This window comes from Aulonocara stuartgranti (genome assembly GCF_965226115.1).
Source record: "Aulonocara stuartgranti genome assembly, chromosome: 12".
Classification (NCBI taxonomy): domain Eukaryota; kingdom Metazoa; phylum Chordata; class Actinopteri; order Cichliformes; family Cichlidae; genus Aulonocara; species Aulonocara stuartgranti.
The window spans coordinates 15,893,321-15,915,176 of NC_138948.1; the positions used below are offsets into that span (position 1 = coordinate 15,893,321).

Genomic DNA, 21,856 nt, shown 5'->3' on the forward strand with positions numbered 1-21,856 from the left:
GCCCAAACTACCCTGTGTTTAATAAGGCTGTTGTGTTTTTAACATGTTTTAAAGCTTTTTATCTTGTTCTATTTAATCTCAACAAGCACCTAAAAACAGTCAGTGATCACTGTCGGCCTCTCTCGGTTTTTATTCTCAATCATCCAGGAAAGTAAATCTCCAAAAGTTGATTCTGTTCATCTGGATGTAGCATTCAGCGGAAGAAACGTTACATTATAAACAGTACATTATGCAAATGTACTGTTCATAAGATTGGCGAAACCTGCAGTCAACCGAGACTGAAGAAGTCACTTGGATGAGTGACGATACGTTTCTTCCACTGAAAACGCTACGTCCAGATGAACAGAATCAACTTTTGGATATTCAGTTTAAAGCTTAGTTTTAAAAAACCTTAGGATGTAACTACAGCCCAGCCCATGCAGCAGTATATGAATGACTAACCTCGTATTGTTGATGGATTATCGCAGTTGTTCTCCTGGCTGAAGTTTGGTCCGTTTACAGCATCCTGATTGACTGCATTTGTCCCTGACCATTGAGAATCCTCACGTTAACTTTTATCAAGTGGAAAAAAGTTAGCGTTCATCCTCCAGCTTCACTTTTTATATTATGCTAACATAGCTGTGTCGCTAGCAATCACGTAGCACATTGTTATATACTAGCCAAACTTCATTAACCCTACAAATGCCACTGCTGTTTACTTTCCTGTCTTCATTTATGTTGGAAGTGGTAGCAGAGCTGTACGTTTTAATTTGTTTCAGAAATCCCTCAGTCAGAAGATGGTATATTTATATTTAGATTGAAACTAGCGAGCTAACTCCCTGCTAACTTCTAATTTTCATAAATTTCATGAATTCTGTTTTGATGGATGTCTGGATGCTAAACTTAATTGTTATACCTGGTAGAGCAGCCACACTGATCATTTTATTACAGATGAAAGAATTTAGTCAGTGATGCTGCAGTGACTGTTTGACTTAGGGACCTGCAGCGGAGTTTGGGCCTAGACACAGCTAATTACGTCCGACTTAAAGACCGGATTCTCAGTTCATTCTTTTGTCAGATATAACTTTTAGGTTTAAGTGTAGGGTAAGTCTCTGTCAGCTTTCCATACAAGGAACTGTACAGTTTCTCCAATTCTTTATGAAAGAGCCTGTCAAGCTGCATCGATTTGAAAAGAAAGGCTGTTCAGGCGTCTCCACAGATGTTAAATGGGCTTGTAGTCTGCTAAACCATGTCTTACTAATGTATGTTTGGCTTCGTTCATCTTTTCTTCTTTTCATACAAGTTTCAGTTCCCATAGCTAATACAAATGTCCATAGCTTTTCTTTCGTCAGACCAGAGAATGTTCTTTCTCGTGCTTCCTTTAAATTATGTTTGTCAAACTCTCATCAAGCAGTCACATGCATTGTAATCAAAAGCTATTGAGTTTTACAATTCTTCTCTTTTACCATTGTGATTTTTAATCAAAATATAGAAGTATCTTTTGTTTGCCACTGAGCCATGCTTTTTTGTCTATAGAGAGTGGACATCATGGCTTGGTTTTTGTGGTCACATGTGGAAAAAAAAACAATATATGCACAGCTACTTGGTGGACTGGAGCAGGTGGATTTCTGTATACACATCAAAGGTAAAGCGATGCAAACAGGATGCAACTCAGCACAATAAGTTGGCAAGTAAAACTTCACCATGACAACGATCTGCCTTGACAGTGTCACAAAAGGAAACAAAAAAAATTACATCATTAAAAGCAGAATGTGTTAGAGGTTTGCATTTAATGATACACTAGAGCTACACCAAGTGTATTTAAAGTCACTTATTCTCATTCACAATGTCATCAATGACTGGGGGCAAAGATTTCCATCGACTCGACTGTATTCCCACTGAACATCCATCTTTTCTTACCCGATTTAATTAAACTGGAAGGGGACAACTTGTCAAAGACTAAGCCACAAGCCACTCATCTCAACTCCCTACAATAGCTTGATTTTTGTTGACAGTTTTTGTGAGCAACTTTTCTGCTCGCTGTGAGTGTACGTCAGCCAATAACCGTTTCTGCACAATTTTTCAGCTAAAAATTAAAAACAAATTATTAGAATACACATATTTTTCAGTGAGTCATCTGTTACGTTATAATCAATCCTCTGTTGATTTCTTTCTGTAACATTAGGCAAGCCTACTTCTCAAATCAATCACTCTTTTCACAACTCCTTAATGGGTGTAATAACTGTTCTGAGTAATGAACCCCTGTTGATTTTGAAGTTATTTATTTCATAGCTTGAAATATAAAAGACATGTATGAAAAAAAACAAAAACAAATGCAAGTCATGCCACATATTTGAGTATTACTTAAAAAATTCACAAATAACAGAAAAGTGTTCTTGGCAGTGAGCAACAGAATTTGGACAATTAAGCTAGTATTCAACATAATACTGAAAATCAATAACTTGCCAACTCACCTCTAGCTGCTGAGCCTTTGGGTTTTTAAGGTCACAGAGGGAAGTGTTAATTCTATGGTTGTGTTTGACACAGCGCTGGGTTGTGTTCTGGGGCATTGGGAACATCTGGCGCACCAACGTCAGCCGACCGATAGACTTCATGACTAACTCCTGCAAGTCATAGTCCGAGATCTCCTGAAAAAGGGTAGAATAGAGGAATAGGTATAGGAGAGGAAAGAAGGGATGAAGTAAATGTAGGTATGAAATTAACAACTTCATTATGCAGACATAAAGCCAGCATGAACAAAATACAAAAGAACTGTAACTGCGCACACAAAATAAAAGCAAAAATAGAAAAACATGGTTGAATATTACACCTCAAAAGCCTCAGATCTAATTCCTAAACAAGTAAAAGTTAGGCTTTGTTTTAGATACCCTATGTTTCTCATTATCGCCACACCGAGCGATGAAAAGCTGTCTACATCATATGCAAAAATAGTTATTAGATATGAAAGGTACAAGTCAGCCTATGGAAAGAGGAAGAGAGAAGGGTAAAAAATATCTGCGTGTTGGCCTGACTGTGCGCATATGAAAAGCTGTCTACATCATATGCAAAAATAGTTATTAGATATGAAAGGTACAAGTCAGCCTATGGAAAGAGGAAGAGAGAAGGGTAAAAAATATCTGCGTGTTGGCCTGACTGTGCGCATATGTTTGTTATGTGCACACATGTGCGTTTGCACGTACTCTGTATGTCCTTGCAAAACCTTGGGGGAGGAATCACTGCTAATTTTAGCCCTAGGACACACACTCTCCTTCCCCGCTCTCCATCCATGGATCTCCATCCATCCTCCATGCAGAGGGTCATGTGGTGATGAGATGAGAACTGACGTTTATCGTCCCTGGTGGAGGTAATGCTGCCATCAACTGAAACAGCTTTTACTTCCTTTGTATGTGTATGCAGTGATTGTGTTTGTGTGTGATTTCATGTGTCTTTTGTGCCCATGCCAGTCTGTGCATAAATCAGTCAGGTTTTTTTTTTTATGAGACTGTTTTTAAGCCGTACAATCATGAAAAACCCTTATGATTCCCTTGTGTATGCACCTGAGTCCGCTTGATAGGATTGAAAGGACTCAGATTATGCACATGCACAAACAATCCATCACACACACACTTTGTATTAGTGAAGGGTAATATTATAGATAACACACCTCATTGACTAATAGGAATGGATTTTAATTGAGTGTAATTAACGTCCATTAAGACCCGTGAGTCCTCATGGGATATGATCAATGGTGATTAGAGGTTGTTTTATATGGACTTTATTGGTATACCCAGTGTCATCTGCACTAATAAGGATGATGTATTGCCTTTGCAATGGCCCCTAGATCTCCACACCACCAGACACAAAAATATTCATTTGCTTCTGCTTAGAAGTTGATTTTCAAGTTTCTGCTTTTTATACTTTTACCTCTGTGGTCATATTTTACTGGAACCAGATGTAGTTCTACAGTGGATTTCAATTATTTATAAAAGTTAACAACAAAAGAATGGAATTTATACCTTGACAAATTACTCAAACAACTTAACATGTTTAACCTTGCATTAACACACTGCGCTCTGAAGTATATACTTTCTAAACAGTCCAAATAAGGAATCCGTTTGCTGGCTTAGGGGTGAAAACGTGGCAAAAATCCCAAACAGCTGAAGACATAAAACCCTGAAGGGGACTGAATTACAAAGCCAACAAAAAAAAAGAAGATCCAGAGCAGAGAGAAAATGCTGAAAATTGCTAAAAAGGCAGATTTGTGGGCCGAAAGAGAATTAAGATGCACAGCAGGCCGTCAAGGGCATGCAAAGAAAGATCGGTAGACAAAAATTATCCAGAGTGCACCACTCAAAGGATCAAATGCAAACAAATATAGATGAACCAACACACAGCAAAAACAGAGACAAAGACACACTTAATTGGGAGGTTTGAGGTTTGCCCTCTAAACAGGGATTTGTCCCTCTTCCTTTGTCATGTTCTGTTTGGCTCTTTGTCTGGATCTCCCTGGGGATAAACTAAAGTGACATCACCCAGTGTGACTTTCAGTGCTCTGAAAGTTGTTAGCCTTTTAACAGCTAAGACAAAATGAATATGACACATGGATGCACATACAGTAGACCGGCGTGAAGAAACACACATGCTCTCATCTACAACCCTAGAGTCTCGGGAAGGAGAGGGTACTGCTACACAGTTGATATTAACCTCATATAATCACTTCGCTCTTTTTCACGAGTTTCACTTTACCCCAACCTTCCCTCAGGCCACTAACCATTAACCTTTCATGGACTTCTTCAATCAAAACATTATAAGACCAACGCTAAATGCCTCTGCAACACTGAGTTAAAATAGGGGTGAGGTTCGAGTTGGATTTACAACAATGACCCTGAAACATCCATGAAATAATTACTGCTCATTATCTAATTACCAGCTCAAAATTTTAATTCTTTAATTCCCTCTTTCATGCCCATCGTCATTTTTGTCTAGTTTCAAATTACTTACTCAGTCTTTTAGTCCTAACCAACAACTGAACAAAGGTGAGACTGTTTTATCACTCATTCCTTTTAATCCTCTTAAAGATTAGCATTTAATTACAATATCATTTGGTCCTTATGTCGGTGTTGTGGGCTTAAATTCTACACACCAAGGCCAGCTACCTCAAACTAAACACACTAGGTCAGTCATGACAGCCAGAATGCCCTAAACCTAATTTCTGGAGTTCATCATGAGCTGTTTACTCTGTAAATCAAATCCGTTCAATTTATCCCCATTCTTGTCGACCATTTTACCCTTATCCAGATACTTCTTTCCCCATGGTATTTCTCCCCTTCCCTTTCATTTCTCTTGGATGACAGGAGAAAGCTACTTTTATTTATTTTTGGGGGGGTTTTCTGTTTGTCCTCCGCTACTCAACTGCTGAGCCCATCAGTGCCCATAATAATCTCCTCTGGCTTTAAGTCTTCTCACATGTTCACTTCAGGAAAGAATAAAAAAAAAAAAGAGCATGAAGAAGAGAGAGACTAGGATGAATGAAGCTGTTCAAAGCAATACTCAGAAGAAAGTATAACCCAAAATTCACTACAGTCTGCTGTATTACACCAGCCTACCTGCTGGTGATAGGAGATCAGTAAGCACAGTGTATTACAATGTGAATGTTAGACATGATGGAAGTGATAAGACTAACATCCCATATCTGATAATGTCTAGATAAATATTAAATCTTTAAGAAATGCATTACATCCATAAAGGCTTCAAAAAGCAAAGAAGGGTAAAAGAAAGTAAAATGGGATTTAACTAATAATCATATTATTTAAACTATTGCCGTTAGTGTTAAGAAAGGGAGGGTTGTAGCACACGGCCACAGAAGAAATGTACTTTAAGTCTTTAAATCCTTAAATTCTATTAGATTTAGAAGGTTGATAGAAAGAACGCATCAAGATGATGGAGAAAATCTGCGGCAAAGTGAAATACCATGCAAACACACAACACACCAACACTATGCAGACAAGTTATGAGGCAGGAGCAAGGACAGAATTATGATCAAATGTGTTCTAATTCAGATTTCCAAGCCATGCAGGGAAAGGTGGATGAGAGAGGTGCCACGTTTTCCTTCAACAAGGCAAAAAAAAAAAGATCCGACAGTTTCGGCGTAGCCACTTATTAACAACAAGGGTATGAGATAGCTGAAGTCATAGCGAGCAATTTCAAGCTGTGGACACAGTATGCACAAATGTAGACTCATTCTCTCCCAGCAAGTCCTTCTGGAGCAGCAAATAAAATTGTTCTTTAACTTAGCTGAGATTGCAGCCTTAAGTTAGAGTCACTTTGTATCCTTAATCTGTTTCCAAGAACAATAAATGAAACTAACCACCACACAGTAGGCTTTAATAGAGTACAATTATGCGAAAGTCTGTAGAATGTTCTTAAATTGGACAAGACCTCATAATCCAGCAATTATATTTAAAAAAAAAAAAGAAAATCCGAATAGTTCCAGTTACATGGCTTTCATAGTGACGTGTTAAGCTCCAAATTGACAGAAAATGCTAATCTCAAAGCATCTTATTACTATGCATTTTTCCTCTGAGAGGCAGAAGAGACAGACGAATGGAGCGAAAGAAGAACAAAAAGGAAACGGGGGTGAACGACCACAGAAAAGATCAAGAATAACGAATAATGGGGAAATTGTGAATGAGCGGGGTCAATAGTGGAGTTATCCTCCAAAATGTAAGGGGCAAACAGAGAGAAAGAGAAGTCATGAACATCTCTTATCACTTCTTCTCCCCACACCCCTCATCCTCTTCTCCTGAGAAGAGCAAAGGAGATGGGTAAAGGAAGGATGATCAATTATGAACTGTGAACTCCCCCTCAGTGGGGCTGTCTGACTGTTGGCTGTAGATAAAGCACAGTTATGACAACCATACAGTACCCTCTCATCCATAATAATCTACAGGGATGGAAAGGACTTTCACACATAGGAATATTCATTCTCCACAGAAGAAGTACAAGAGGACATTCTATATGACAAAATATTTTAACCGCTCATCTATTTTAAACACCCTCTGAACCATTTCATGTGGCCAATGGAATATAGTGTGCGCATCACAGAAATCTATGACTATATTTTTGTCTTGATTTTTACATTTTATGCAGGGAGACTTGGTAAGCATTGATTTTTAGCATAAAAAAACTGTGTGTGTGAGAGAGAGAAAGAGATATAGGAAACAAAGAAGCTCTGTCATTCACAAAAGTCTGAAATTGCTTAGAAATGAGCTTTTTTTAAAGTCATAGGTGCCTGACCACTGTTTTTTGCTACCCTCAAAGTAAAGGTTTATCTTCTTTTTTTTAAATAACTAACAAGCAGCTACTTGAGTTTTGCTTATGAATTTATAATTAGTAACAAACCACAGGCAGTACAAAAAGAATAGCTAATGATTACGCAATTTGTAGAGAATGAATCTATATTAGCTGCGGTGCTTCAAACGTATTCATGATCTTATCATCACCTAATGATTCATTCATTCATTCCAATCTGTTCTTTGGAAACGCGGTTTTATCTACTACACACACTGGTGTGAAAAGTGTTGGCCCCTTCCTGATTTCCTGTTTTTTTTTTTGTATGTTTGTCACTTAAATATTTCAGATAATCAAAGAAATGTAAATATTTGACAAAGATAACAAAAACATTCGAAATGAAGGTCTTTATTATTTACTGGGGAAAAAAATCCAAACCTCCATGGCTTGTATGAAAAAGTGATTGCACTCCCCTCTGGTGTGACATCATTGGAAAGCTAAGTTCAATTTCTTTAGTCATATATGACTAAAGTGGCAGTAGCCAGGCCTGATTACTGCCACTGTTCTCAATCAAGAAATCACTAAAATAGGATCTGCTTTACAAAGTGGAGTAGACCAAAAGTTTCTTAAAAGCCAGACATCATGCTGCGATCCCACGAAATTCAGGAACAAATGAAAAACAAAGCCTTTTCCACATCTATCAATGTGGAAAAGGTTATAAGCCATTTCTAAAGCTGTACGAAGAGTAAGGAGATGGGTACGGGGTTTGTTGTGAGGCCACATAAACAACCCAAAACATCCCTCCTCCATCACTGTGCTTGACAGTTGTTATGAGGTATTTGTGGTGTGGTTTTGTTGTGTTTCGCTAAACGTGGCACTGAGCATTATGTCCAAACATTTCCACTTTGGTTTTAGATGTAAAACATGCAGCCATGCTCTTATATAGACCTATTCTGTTCCTGCTGTAGGCAGGAAAACAGAACAGCTGTGCCGTGGACCGGTCTTTGTTTAGAATTTTTAAGCAGTTAATAAAAGGCTAGAATGTTGCCAGATGACAGCTTACAGTTTCAGGACTTCACCAGTGTTCCCTCCTTTGCTTTTTTTGTAACAGAAGCCTACATTTATGTGACTGGTCCAAGAACTCAGACTGAAAGCAAAGTATAGTTTATTAGGCCGCTGAATCCGTATTTAGCCAAACAGGCATCTAAATAATGATAGTCTTCTTCACAGGCTGCTTGTTATTGCCATCAGAAAAACAAAATATACTAAGACATCTTGTAAAAGCAAGCTTTTGTCAAAATCCCTAATGGTACATGGGAAATGGACATTATGATATGCATTCTATTTTATTTAGCAGATAAGTGACATAAAAAGCCCTGTCTGAAGTAATTAAGTAAAACAGAGTCATTGTTTTGGTCTGATTTATTCACATTCTACATCTGAACAATCATGTTGAATAAAAACCAGGGCTCCCTTGGTTTCCTCCACTCTGTTGAAGTGAGAAAATACAATAAATAAATAAAAAAAAGTTGAGGGGTTATCTAAGGTACTGGGGGAGATTGTAAGTGTTACTGGAGCCTCAAAGTCTCAAAATCTCCACTAAACATCAAAGAGAAGAAGATTGGCTGTCCTGCAGAACTAATGGATGTCATGCATTCCAATGCATGAAGAGAAACACTCTCTTTGCATAACCGAGCAAATAATAGGACTAGCAGCAGTTAGCAGCAGTGTTATGCTACAGTTAGAGGCTTGAAAATGGAAGAGAGAGAAAAAGAGAGAAACTACAGTACACTCAAGCATCTAGATATATTTTCTTGTTTTGTCCCACATTGCGTGTACGCTGCTTTTTGCTCTTCTCCGATGTATCTGCTTGTGTATATGGTTGTGTGTTTGTTAGTGTGTGGCAGAATGGGCTCCCTGTTGTGCCCTGCAAGTTCATTGTAATGCCCGAGGCTGCCAAGACACACTGCATTAGCTTGTAGTGCACATACACCCCCTAACATCCACACGCACACGCAAAAAATGTAGCTAATTCTGCTGTTTTTCTAAAAGGCATTTCTCGCGAAGCAAGATCAAAGATCGGCTCCTATTCAAATTAATGGGAAATTACAGCCAGCATTAAAGTTTCATTATGTTTCGCTTATGACCAGCGCTCACTCTGATCAGCGATCATGAACACGGATGAGAGAAATACACAGGGTGATAACTGTACACTCTGAGGAACAGGAAATTGACTTTGTGAACTGTTTGGTCTTGTCTACAACTGTTAATCCAAAAAAGCATTGAACTAGAACTGATTGTGAACTTTTAAAGGTCATCCACCGATGGCATGTGTGTTTTTGTAAAAACTGATGTGAAACAAAAAGAGCCAAGTTTTCTCTCAAATATCCAAAAGATAGGAGTCAAAAAAGGGTTTTTGGATATACAGCCAGAAGTATTCACAGAATAAATAAAAGAACAAGGTCAACACAAAGCATACAAAGTACATGATACACTGTCATGGCACTTACCTCGTTAATCAGGATCCAGTGACAATCAAAGGCCACCAGGTTTGTCTCCACCACCTACGAAAACACAAGACACAACATTTTCTTTTTAAATTGCGCTTAATCTCTGTGACCAACAAAGGCAACAGTGGTCGGGCTTTTTATGATTTACAGTAAAATAAATTATTACAGACTTTCATATAAAGGCTACTGTCATTGTGAATCACGACTTCTAAAGTGTGAATATGATGGTAAACAATTTAGTGGAAAGCTGCAACGGTGAAGCGTGAAGGTGTGAAGCTCGACACAGAATTTCTATCAAAGGTGCTCAAGGTATCAGTCAAAAATCTTTTCAAACACATGCAAATGTAGTCATGCTTGCCTGACCCAAATACAGCCTTCAACATCAAGTATTTTATCACTTTACACAATTTAGGCAAACTTCTGAGGGGATTTCATTTGCTTTTCCTCCTGCAGTGATCTCTGTGTGTGCGAATAACACAAGACAAAATCAGGGGCAAACAAAAAATGCCTCAGAATTGTGTGTTTTTCAGCCTAGAGAAAAACAAAACAGTCTCCATGAAGTGCAACTTAAATATTTATATGTGTCTATCTAACCAGCAGCTACACAAATGTTAAACGCTGCAGTGAGGACACATTGGAAAAGGGCTGTCTACCGCAGAGAACAGAGAGAGAACAGTACTATAGTCAAGGCTAAACCTTTGGAACTTCAGACATACCTGCAGTATATTTGCACATATCGTACATTTCTATTAAAAGGCTAATCTGCTCTGCTATATACGTATAGCAGTAACAGTTCTTTGTGTGTGTGTGTGTGCGTGTGTGTGCACGTGTGTGTTATTCGTCTGTGATCACTTTTAACAATGACATATGATATGAGGACATCAATGACATAATAAGTAGATATTTTTGTTTGTGTGTGTGAGTGTGTGTTTGAATAAAACAACAGACTTCTTCTCATTAGTATTTGGAGTATTTGGTATTGATCTATTGAACCTAATCTAATTAGCTTTGTCTTTAACACAGTAATCTAGTTCATTACTTTTACCAAAGTCAGTAATCACATTACACTTACTAGCAATTAGTTCAGTTGTGGTAGATAAATGCTCGAGGTTTGCATCAGTGGCAGAAAAAAACAAAACACCCAAAAAAAAAGACAATTATGTGATGGGAAAAGGAAGAAACTGGTAACGGGAACAGTAAAGGGTCTGCACTTATTAGCATTTATATATTATGCATACTATATTTATATCCCATTTAACCTTTGCTAGGATCCACAAAGAGCTTTGTTATGTGTTTCTCATTTAGCCATTCACACACTGGCAAAGGGCTGGAGCTGGCGAGGTGTTTACCTGCTTTCAGGAGCAACATGGGGTTTAGTATCTTTCCCAGGGACTCTTTGGCACATGAAGGCGATCAGCCCTCCAACCCCATGACTACTGGACAGCCTGCTCTAAAACCTGAGTCATGGCCAACCCCATGCATCTTAAGCAATGTCATGGTGAACTGCAAAATTAAACATTTACTGAACAGACTGAACAGAGATCAGAGGGTTGAGTATTCTTACCTTGCTTTTGACTTTCTTCTGTCAAAAACACTCACCTTTGCTTTTTACCTCTTTTGTCTCTCATTTTCATCCTCCCAGAACCACCCTCTAATTTTTGTTCTCTTATCGTTGCTCTCCCCTCACCTCTCATCCCATCATCGGGCTTTAATTACTCACTTCTCACTCTGTGACTGCTCCTACTCCTTTTCTTCGCTCGCTCTCAGCCCTTCTCCCTTCAATCCCAGAGTAAAAATAGAGTGCCACTCATATTATCATTAGCTATAATTGTCTAGGTGACTATAGAACATCATGCCATAAAACACTTTTTAAACAAAAGGCAACAGCTGGAGAGGGTGGCGGTGTGTGGCTAATAATGGTTTAATCTCCCACCGAATCGCCATAAAACTTATAACACAGAAGGCTGCTGTAAAACACTCGACAGAAAACATAGTTTCGACATAGACAAGGTGTAAGGCGGAGTGACTGAGCTGTAAGACACAATATTTTTCTTAATTTTAGTTTTTTCTGTCAGAACCTCTGTTCCCCTCTACTTTAACTTATCCCCTCCATGTACGGGATCTGAAATGTAAGTAATGTGGTTTTTGTCGTTTTGTCCTGTCACAATGTTTCTGTTTATCTCCACTGAAAAATTGAATGAGTGGGCAGCGATAAAGGCAAAAAGGAGAGGGGAGAAAGACAACACAGGTTTCTCAAACTCAACTTTTCTGGTCAGCTCTCTTTCTGGCTTAATGTCCTTTTTTGCAGTCCTCTCTCTTGGTATTAATTATGAGTATTTGTGTGGGATTGCTTGCAATATTTCCGCTTTTTAAATATGAAAAACTTTAATCTGATATTTTATTCAAGATCATGGGAAAGTGAATGTGCTTGGACTGCAACATTGCTAAGCCAGATAGTACGTGGGTAGTAGACCACAAACAAAGTTTTTACAGCAGAATATTACTTTGTAATGAGCTGATAAATGATCTTCACCTGTCAGCGGTTTCAGTGTTGTGGTTGTCTGGTGTCGCTGCTTGTACGCAACTACTGCTGGTTCTGTAGTAAGTGCTTCCACTTTTCCCATTATGACCTCCCTCTAGCATCCGTATGGACAGATGTTTTAAGCTAATTAGTGAAATGGAAGATTCATAGAACTAGACATGACTCCTCAGGGGTTGGAATTGTTCAATACACTCTCTCAGACAAACACACACACACATATTCACACTCATACACACACAAGAACCAAACACCCACAGCTACAACAATTACTGCTGCTAAGTCCCAAGGCTGGTTTGTCTGTGTGCTTGCCCTTGTGTATTTGTCCAGATGTACACACACTTACAAAACATTACAGCCTTCGTGCCACCAATGGAGGAAGGTAGGGGGGGGGTGTCACCTGGGCATCATTCCTTTAGTGATAGCAAAGAAATCCTTGTGACCTCTCGGCCCACCTTCACAAAAGCTTCAATTCGCCACAGTTCTTCTTCTCTGAAGTCAGAAGATCGCACTAAAACCAGCTCCGTGGTCTGAGACAAATCCAATCACCTAGTGTCAATATAAGTAAGCCTTTTCTCAAAGTCTGAAAGCACACACAGAGAACTAAGACTGATCTGTAACATCATGCTACAGCGCACACCAGTCTTGTACGTGTTTATCAAGCGGCCGTGGGACCACCAAACACTGTTTTGATCCTGCAAATGACCTCTGCTCACCTGTCACTCCCGAAGGAGTACAACAAAGAGAAATTGTTGATTTTGGCAAATGGTTTAGCTTGACACACAAGTGTCAGGGTTTGCCGCTCACACTGAGGTCTGACTTGACAAAAGAGGGCGTATTGCTAATATTTTACTCACACACGTTATGCTAATGCACACGCATAATAAATATGAGCCTATACAGCACATTTTAGACAACTGTTCAAACAAACAAGGATATACGACTTCTTTTACAGACTGCTGTATATTCCCTGTATAGTGGGGCACTCTGTGTGAGAGGTTAAGAATGTAAAAGCAGTGGTATGATGCCTGAAGTGAGAGAGTGGGTGTTGTTATTGAATAAAGTGCTCTAAATTAAAAATTAGTAGTGTCATTTAATTTCATGCACTATTTGTGATCAAATCAAGCAAACAGCCTACAGCCAACCCTCCAAACTAGGCATATCCAGCTTCACATTTGAACATGCAAGCACAAGCTGTGAATTTATAAACACACAAAGAAAAAAATCTATAAACACAAGCACAGTGATCCATTTCTACTTCTTCTTCTTTCACAGTCCAGCCCCTGTTGCATTTCTTGTCTGGAAAGCAAGATGTGCTATATGATTATGCGCCTACTGACACACACACACACACACACACACACACACACACACACACACACACACACACACACACACACACGAACACTGTGGTTCATCCAAGTGTGGTTTTTGATCACTGTAATTAATTTGTGTTCCTGTGCGTGCACAAGTGTGTGCCGGTCTGCGCTTGAGTGTGGACATAGGGTTTTTTGATTACTATTATCATCTACAACCCTTCATTCCACCTGGAATCATAATATGAAAGACACTTGGACTAGAACAGAAGAGAAACTTTAGGAAAGCAGGAACAGATGAAAGCGAAACAAAGAGACAGATAAAGAAGTTTACAAACTGATGGAGTGACACAATGCATTATAACCAGTGTTTTACTTCATCTTTTTTATTTTCCATATTTTGTATCAATGATATTTCCAGCTTTTTTTTTTATCATCTACTTATCTGCTCAGCCACTGTGCTGCTGGAAAATTAAGCTACCCAGTGATTTGAGAATGCTTAGTTAACCAAATAAAGTTATATTTGTGGCAAGGTTTATTTTCATACTTAAAATAATATGATGGAAATCAGAGTCAGGACTCAAAAAGCAGAATCAGAATTAAAATCTGTTAAATCTAAATTATACACAATAAAACAATCTTGCTGTGTTGCATTCATATGAATGGTTTCCAATTTGTTTATTACCAGAGATGGGAGTCTCTCTAGTTCCCACTTTTGGTTTTGATTAGCATGGTTGTCCCACTGTCAGATCAAGCTAGGGATACTTTCTACATAGTCATCTACCATTAACTTGCTCCTTCTTCAGCGACTCTTCCTTCTTTCAAATCTAAGTTACAAAACATATGAAAACTGCAGCTATACAAAACACAAAGCGGGCTTTTACTAACCCATTACCCCCATTTATTCAGCCCGCTACTCAGCCTCCCTGTGCATGAAATAAGCATTTAGCACTCACCAACTGAAGCACTTTTCCCCGAAACATACAGTAACTGCTGTATGTCAGCACCTCACCCACATTGCTCCCACAGTGTGCTTTATGCATGATGCATGGTTGAGATTGTGTGTCTTGATGTCAAGCACGTCTGTTCGTACTGTGCTAAAAGACAAGATGGCAAGCAAAGGGTGGTGCATTATGACTGTGCTCAGCCTGAGCGCTGCCAAAAATGTAATCCACAGAGCAAAGCAAACAGACTTCAGCAATTACAGTGCTAACTAGACTTCTAATGTTAAGCCTCTTTTTTGTGTACATAACTGAATTTCAAAGGGTGTCCCACACCACATTCACCCAAATACATCATCTTGACATTGACATCCTGCTTGTCCTCCTCTTGTGATACCTGCTTGTCATGTAGCGACATAAACTCGCCTGACATGCATGTATCTCTGCATCTGGGATATGACAGTCATAAATGAAGCAGTAAATTATCATGTTAGATAGTGCCTTTGGGAAATAATACAGTGTATCCTGATTTACTGTGTGTCTGTGTATGTAGAAAACAGGCACACAAATACTTTTTTACACAAGCAACAGACAGCTGTTTGCTAACACACAGTAACTGTTGTGTTTTCAAGACTTCGGTGTGCACTATCCAATAAAAACAGTCAGACCACACAGGCATAAACTGTGTAGATGGGTGGCAAATTAAAAGAGAAAAACTGAAACCATTATATAGATCGTGTAGTTCATTTATGCTGCGGTGAGCATTTTGCTGGCATTGTTTGGACCAACTTGTCCCCTTATAGGTAAGGGTCACTGCAAATCAATACAAATCTGTTCTGAGCGATCACCTCTATTCTATGTTGAAGCATTTCCTTCCAGGATCAGTGGTCTTGTCATCTGTGGGTCACGAGGGGGTCAATGAAAAGTGTGGTGATTATGAAAATTATATAAATATATGTAATAGCCTCAAAGGTTGCAACTTTAAAGCAACCAATCAATTTGGTTCTTACTAGTTAATTAACTAATACATTTCCAAGGCCATAGTTAAGACACAATCCAAATGTTAAAACACAAACTAAATAACAAATAATTATAACTGTGGCTTTTACTGTATTTACAGTACATGCTGCCAAAGGAAAACAGCCTTCTTTGTGCTGAACGCGCTTGAGAAATGTGACATGAATCACATGGGTGTAAGACCTGTGCGATTCTTCCCAACAACTAATGACTCTAAATCACTACCATAACTGTTTAATTAGTTTGATCAAGCTGCGGTCACACGCCAATGAACTAAAAAGCCTATAACGGTTGTGCATGCATTGTGAAAACAGAGCGGTAGGTGGAAGAGACACAAAGATACTAAACATTACACAATGTGACTATGCCTGTGTGAGTATTAATTTGTGTGTGTGAGAGTATTTCACAGATTATTGTCTCTTTGGAAATCCTATTTGAATAGTTCTCTCCCGCACACACCTGTCACACTCAACAAAATCAAGGAAAACCTCATCTTGAGTAGATCTCGCACTGTTCACCATCCAATTGCACAAGAGACTGCCATTGCTGATCAATCACTTGCTTTTTGATGAAAACAGGGGAGAAAAGAGCAGCAGAGTCATTCACCTATTCTGAATGCTGTCTGCAGATGTTTTTTTTCAGCAGCAGCTTTCTTTTCTTACTTTCTGTCTTTCTTTTTCCTCTTTATGTCTGACATACTGTATAATGTAAGGCTAGGACAGCAAAGGTCTTGCAAAAGTATGTGTTGTGACGGCAAGGAGTAGCAGGGCCAACATGGAAGGCATCTATCATCCTCAAACTGTGTGTTTTGGTGTGTGTCTGTGTGTGCACAGCGGAGCACACAAGACTTTGCGTGCACTGTATGCGTGTGCTTGTCGGCCTTTTGGTTTATTGATCTGACCACAGATCCGAGCACTGCTGAATCCACAGAGAGATTGTATAACACACGCACAACACAGCGTGCGCGTACAATTGCACGCATTCACCACAACCACCACCAGCAAATATGACGATGTCTATTCAACCTGACATTTAGATATGAACGGATCAATGACTGGAACAAATAGAATAAGCTGTCTTGATAGGCCCAAGGTACATATTTGTCTATGCACATGTGTGTTTGTGTGTGTGTGTGTGTGTGTGTGCTTGTTCTTTATATTGTTATAGGACTTTAAATGATTTATAAGCTGCTTTCTCTTGGAGTACAGCAGAAAATGGGGTGTGGTCTTTTCATTTCACACATCACTATTTATGTCCACAACCTATATAAAATATTCCTCTGTCTCTCAAGTTATAGTAGAAAAGTGGCTATTACAGCAAGCTTGACTCAGATCACAAGCTTCCTTCTTTTCAAGGGTTCCTTTTATTTTTTTGGACTCTATTAAAAAATATTAGCAACTATGGAATTATGGAACTAATTTTATTTTCAGTCCAGTCGTGTACCTGACCATTTTCAAAGAAATCTGTTTTTCTGTTTTAATTTAATTTATCAGTTCCACCAAATAGGTAACACATATTATTTGTGTGCATATATCATCACTCTGTCTCTAAACAAATAGCTCAATTTTTTTTAATACATTCTGAGAAAGCCTAGCAGGGGTGTAGAGTGGAGTCGTGTTAAAAATACATTAAAATTTGGTATTAAAGGTCAACTTAATTTTTTAGTGTTTAAAAATAGACTAAAAGACTGATCTGAACTTCAAGTGATATAGTGTTTGTTGACAGTCTGAATGTCTGGAAGTGTGGGAGCTAATTGACCTGAGGCACCAACCAGAGGGCAGCAGGTCCAACAAGTGGTGAGCAGGGTGCAACGGGTCACATGTGATGGCCCTGCTTTTCCTGAGACAGACTCATGTCCTTAAGAAATTGTACAAAATCCAGCAAAGAGCCGACACAAAAACTGGGTGAAGTGAATAGCCCTTTATTTATCTACTGTTCGCCAGATTCTTGTCAGCATTTGCTTACTGGCAAGTGAGTACAGAGAAAAACAAAGCAGAAGAGAACAGAACACAGGTGAATTAATTTTGAAACAGCAGGTTTATGCTAAATACATATGATTTTCAAAACACAGATACAGAAAGGTTTTTATTTCCAGGTGTAGCAAAGAAAGTAGTGATGCTGCTGCAAGTGAGAGCCCTAACCCTGCACCAAAAAGCCAAAAGGCAGAGGAAAAGTCTGTCTGAAGAAACTGAAACCATAATGTCCCAAAAAGAAGGCTAGACAATATTAAATACGTCTACCTTCTATTCATCTCCCCAGCTGAACAATAAAAATTGAGCTTCATTCATTGTGCCTCATTGAAGATTACATTTACTTAGCTATGTATCTGCATCAATGGCTTGTGAACAAAACACGTTGAAATTTAAAATATGACGTCTAAACTTGCACAAAAAATATAAAATAAAAAATAACCAATACTTTAGCTTGAAGGTCCCCTTTATGGCTCAGTCTCAGTAGAGTTAATATAGTAAAGCATCCTCATTGCAAGTAGAAAAAAATTAATGGTTCCCCAGGGATTACATTTTTTTTCTTTTTCTTTTTTTTTGCATTCAGTGACTGATTGAAGGCACTTGCAGTGACCGACTGGTCATCCAGAGGTTGACTATGCAACACTCTTAACCTCTGGATAACCACTTTCAATCACAAGGTGATTAAATGGGTCACCTGTTGGGAAGCAGCCTGGTTCTAAACAAACTCTGTTCAGCTCAGAGTAACTGCAACAACTCTCAGCCAGATTGGGGAAGGTTTTCAAATAAGTGCTGTCTAATTTAAAAACACAGACAGATTGCGAACATCAATCAATTTGAGTCAGTCTGCCTCAATAAGCGTCATACATATGGGACTTTGTAATAGAGGACTCGACTCCCTTGGTTGCTAAGTGTTTGTATTCTGGTGGTATTTCTATATAAAAGCAAGGTTGCTAAACACCAGTGTCACTTTACAGTTCAGTTGCTGTCCTGCAGCAACTATGTCACTATATGTGGAGAAATTTTGAAATTGACTTTCTGTTTAATGTGAATCTGCTGCAACATATTTGCAACTGATTAATCACAGTTAATTACCTAATTATCCCAAACAAATTGAATGTAATTAATAGCTTTAATCCACTCAACTCAATCACAAACTGACGGACTTAACATAGTTGCTCTGAAGATGGCAACTCACCAGGAGTGGCTGACGAACTGCTTCTCGACTGTGAAGCAACAATTTTAAATGCAAGGAAAGTCCAAGCTCATAGTACAGTCATGGTTTTTGTTTTGTTTTTTGGTAGTGCTGTGTTAACCAACCATAGATGGTTAAGATGACAGTTTTTAGTGAACATCAAATGCTAATGTCATGGTTTTAAAGACGTTTACTGCTACTTATAGCTGTGACAATGTATTACTTATCCAAACTTAAAGCTAGGACAAAAGATAACTTATGCTAACTAACTGTAAATAGTATTTACAGTTAGATACCGATGAACGTAAGTTATGATTTCACATGTGTTATTCCTTCTGCTCCAAATATAACCAGAGAACATCCACTTCTGTCCAAGAAAATAACACGTTTGCATATGGAGTCAAGGAAAGTCACGTTCTGAATTAGTAACCATAATCATGTAATAACCTTACAACATGAACTTAAGCAATTACCAATGGGGAGAAATAAAAAGTTCATATTAGTGTCATGGAATGAAGGGCTGGTGTTTGAGCAAGTAAAGGGAATAACCAGCTGTATATGGTGAGAGCAGCAGCTGCTGTGGTCCTCAGTTACACATTTGATGTGGTCTCCATGGGTTGAAGCATATGTTAAAGTTTTCAGCTGGAGGAGATGACCCCACTCATGCTTTGCAGTTAATTCTGTAGACCTTGACATACAGTAGGATTGGTAATTTTTACAAACTTTAATTTCTCCTCAGTTTCAAACGATGAAAAGACTAACTTATAAGGATATAAGGCCATTTAAGTATTGTAAAATGATGTAAGCAAACAATGTCAGCTGTGAAATTAAGTTACTGAGCTCACATTTTATTGACACAACTTAAAATTAACTGACTCTGTTAAAGTTACTCTGTAGTTTTGATAGTTTTGATACATAAATTCAACGTGTCTTTCGTGATTTGATCAGAGTAAACAACCTCTACAGTATGCCTTTTACTTCCAAAGACAGAGGGTAGTCATTTTGTGTTAAATTATCCTTGTCAAAAGACAACTGTTCATCTCCAACATGAGGCATCTGTACAGGAGCAAATCTATACCGTGTGGAATTAAAATAAAAACACTTGAAAGATAAAAGTCACATTTGGGTTATCAAAATAAATGGATGGAATGGCATGTGACCTTGTGCTGATTCATTGTGTTTTCACAGGAAACCAACTCTAAACAGCTGCAGCCTGTGCCTGAGGTGGGTGGTAATAAGTTACATTTACTCCTCTACATTTACTTAAACAGCTCTTCTCAGTAAATTGTGCTTGTTTTAATGCCACTTAGCGTTCAGTATGTACACCTAGGAACATTTTAACACAGTAATTGTTAGATCATTTTTTGTGTTATAAGTGCTCTTTAGTGAAAGCATTAGCACAGCAGTATTTTGTTGTTTGCATGCTGTGTGCTGTAGCAAACAGGCCTGTTCATGCAGGAGGCCAGAATTCAGATTAAAAGACACAGCTTTTTGAGCCACACACAAGACTTTTTGGCTCCCCATAGCAGGAGACATGCCATTGTCAAGCAGGAACAGATAGTGTTAGAGGAAACAATTCGTTAAACAAGTACTTGGAGCAATAAAACACAGAGACCTTAGATTTGTCTTTTCAAACGTGCATGGGTGAGGCCCAGAGGAAACTCACACTGAGTCGCAGGCGTTTCCTTTATTTAACAAGCATAGCAAAATAAGTCTCATCAAGACAATGATGAGACTTATTTTCTCAGCTATAACTGTACTCCATGTGCCTCACATAATAACGGGCTTTTACTTCTAACTGACAAGAATTAAATGACTAGAGTAACATAAAGTCCACTTTCAGGTTCTCATTGGTCTTCAGAAGGACTGGAATAAAAAATGCTGTTTAACCTTTCATTTTCTACTTACAGGGAGTGCAGAATTATTAGGCAAGTTGTATTTTTGAGGAATAATTTTATTATTGAACAACAACCATGTTCTCAATGAACCCAAAAAACTCATTAATATCAAAGCTGAATGTTTCTGGAAGTAGTTTTTAGTTTGTTTTTAGTTTTAGCTATTTTAGGGGGATATCTGTGTGTGCAGCTGACTATTACTGTGCATAATTATTAGGCAACTTAACAAAAAACAAATATATACCCATTTCAATTATTTATTTTTACCAGTGACACCAATATAACATCTCCACATTCACAAATATACATTTCTGACATTCAAAAACAAAACAAAAACAAATCAGCGACCAATATAGCCACCTTTCTTTGCAAGGACACTCAAAAGCCTGCCATCCATGGATTCTGTCAGTGTTTTGATCTGTTCACAATCAACATTGCGTGCAGCAGCAACCACAGCCTCCCAGACACTGTTCAGAGAGGTGTACTGTTTTCCCTCCTTGTAAATCTCACATTTGATGATGGACCACAGGTTCTCAATGGGGTTCAGATCAGGTGAACAAGGAGGCCATGTCATTAGTTTTTCTTCTTTTATACCCTTTCTTGCCAGCCACGCTGTGGAGTACTTGGACGCGTGTGATGGAGCATTGTCCTGCATGAAAATCATGTTTTTCTTGAAGGATGCAGACTTCTTCCTGTACCACTGCTTGAAGAAGGTGTCTTCCAGAAACTGGCAGTAGGACTGGGAGTTGAGCTTGACTCCATCCTCAACCCGAAAAGGCCCCACAAGCTCATCTTTGATGATACCAGCCCAAACCAGTACTCCACCTCCACCTTGCTGGCGTCTGAGTCGGACTGGAGCTCTCTGCCCTTTACCAATCCAGCCACGGGCCCATCCATCTGGCCCATCAAGACTCACTCTCATTTCATCAGTCCATAAAACCTTAGAAAAATCAGTCTTGAGATATTTCTTGGCCCAGTCTTAACGTTTCAGATTGTGTGTCTTGTTCAGTGGTGGTCGTCTTTCAGCCTTTCTTACCTTGGCCATGTCTCTGAGTATTGCACACCTTGTGCTTTTGGGCACTCCAGTGATGTTGCAGCTCTGAAATATGGCCAAACTGGTGGCAAGTGGCATCTTGGCAGCTGCACGCTTGACTTTTCTCAGTTCATGGGCAGTTATTTTGTGCCTTGGTTTTTCCACACGCTTCTT

General features: G+C 38.7%; 1 protein-coding gene across 6 annotated transcripts in view; it reads right to left on the reverse strand.

Moving 5' to 3' along the window:
- Positions 1-21,856, reverse strand: part of grid2 (glutamate receptor, ionotropic, delta 2) — a 555,291-nt gene that overhangs the window by 163,919 nt on the left and 369,516 nt on the right. For all 6 annotated transcript variants that reach the window (XR_014279959.1, XM_082553593.1, XM_082553595.1 and 3 more), the window contains exons 5-6: positions 9,780-9,833; positions 2,454-2,627 (exon numbers count right to left, since the gene is read on the reverse strand). Coding sequence is in view for 5 of the 6 variants with exons in the window: in XM_082553593.1 (XP_082409719.1) it covers positions 2,454-2,627; positions 9,780-9,833 (228 nt within the window). In the remaining variant the exon portion in view is untranslated. The remainder of the gene's footprint in view (positions 1-2,453; positions 2,628-9,779; positions 9,834-21,856) is intronic.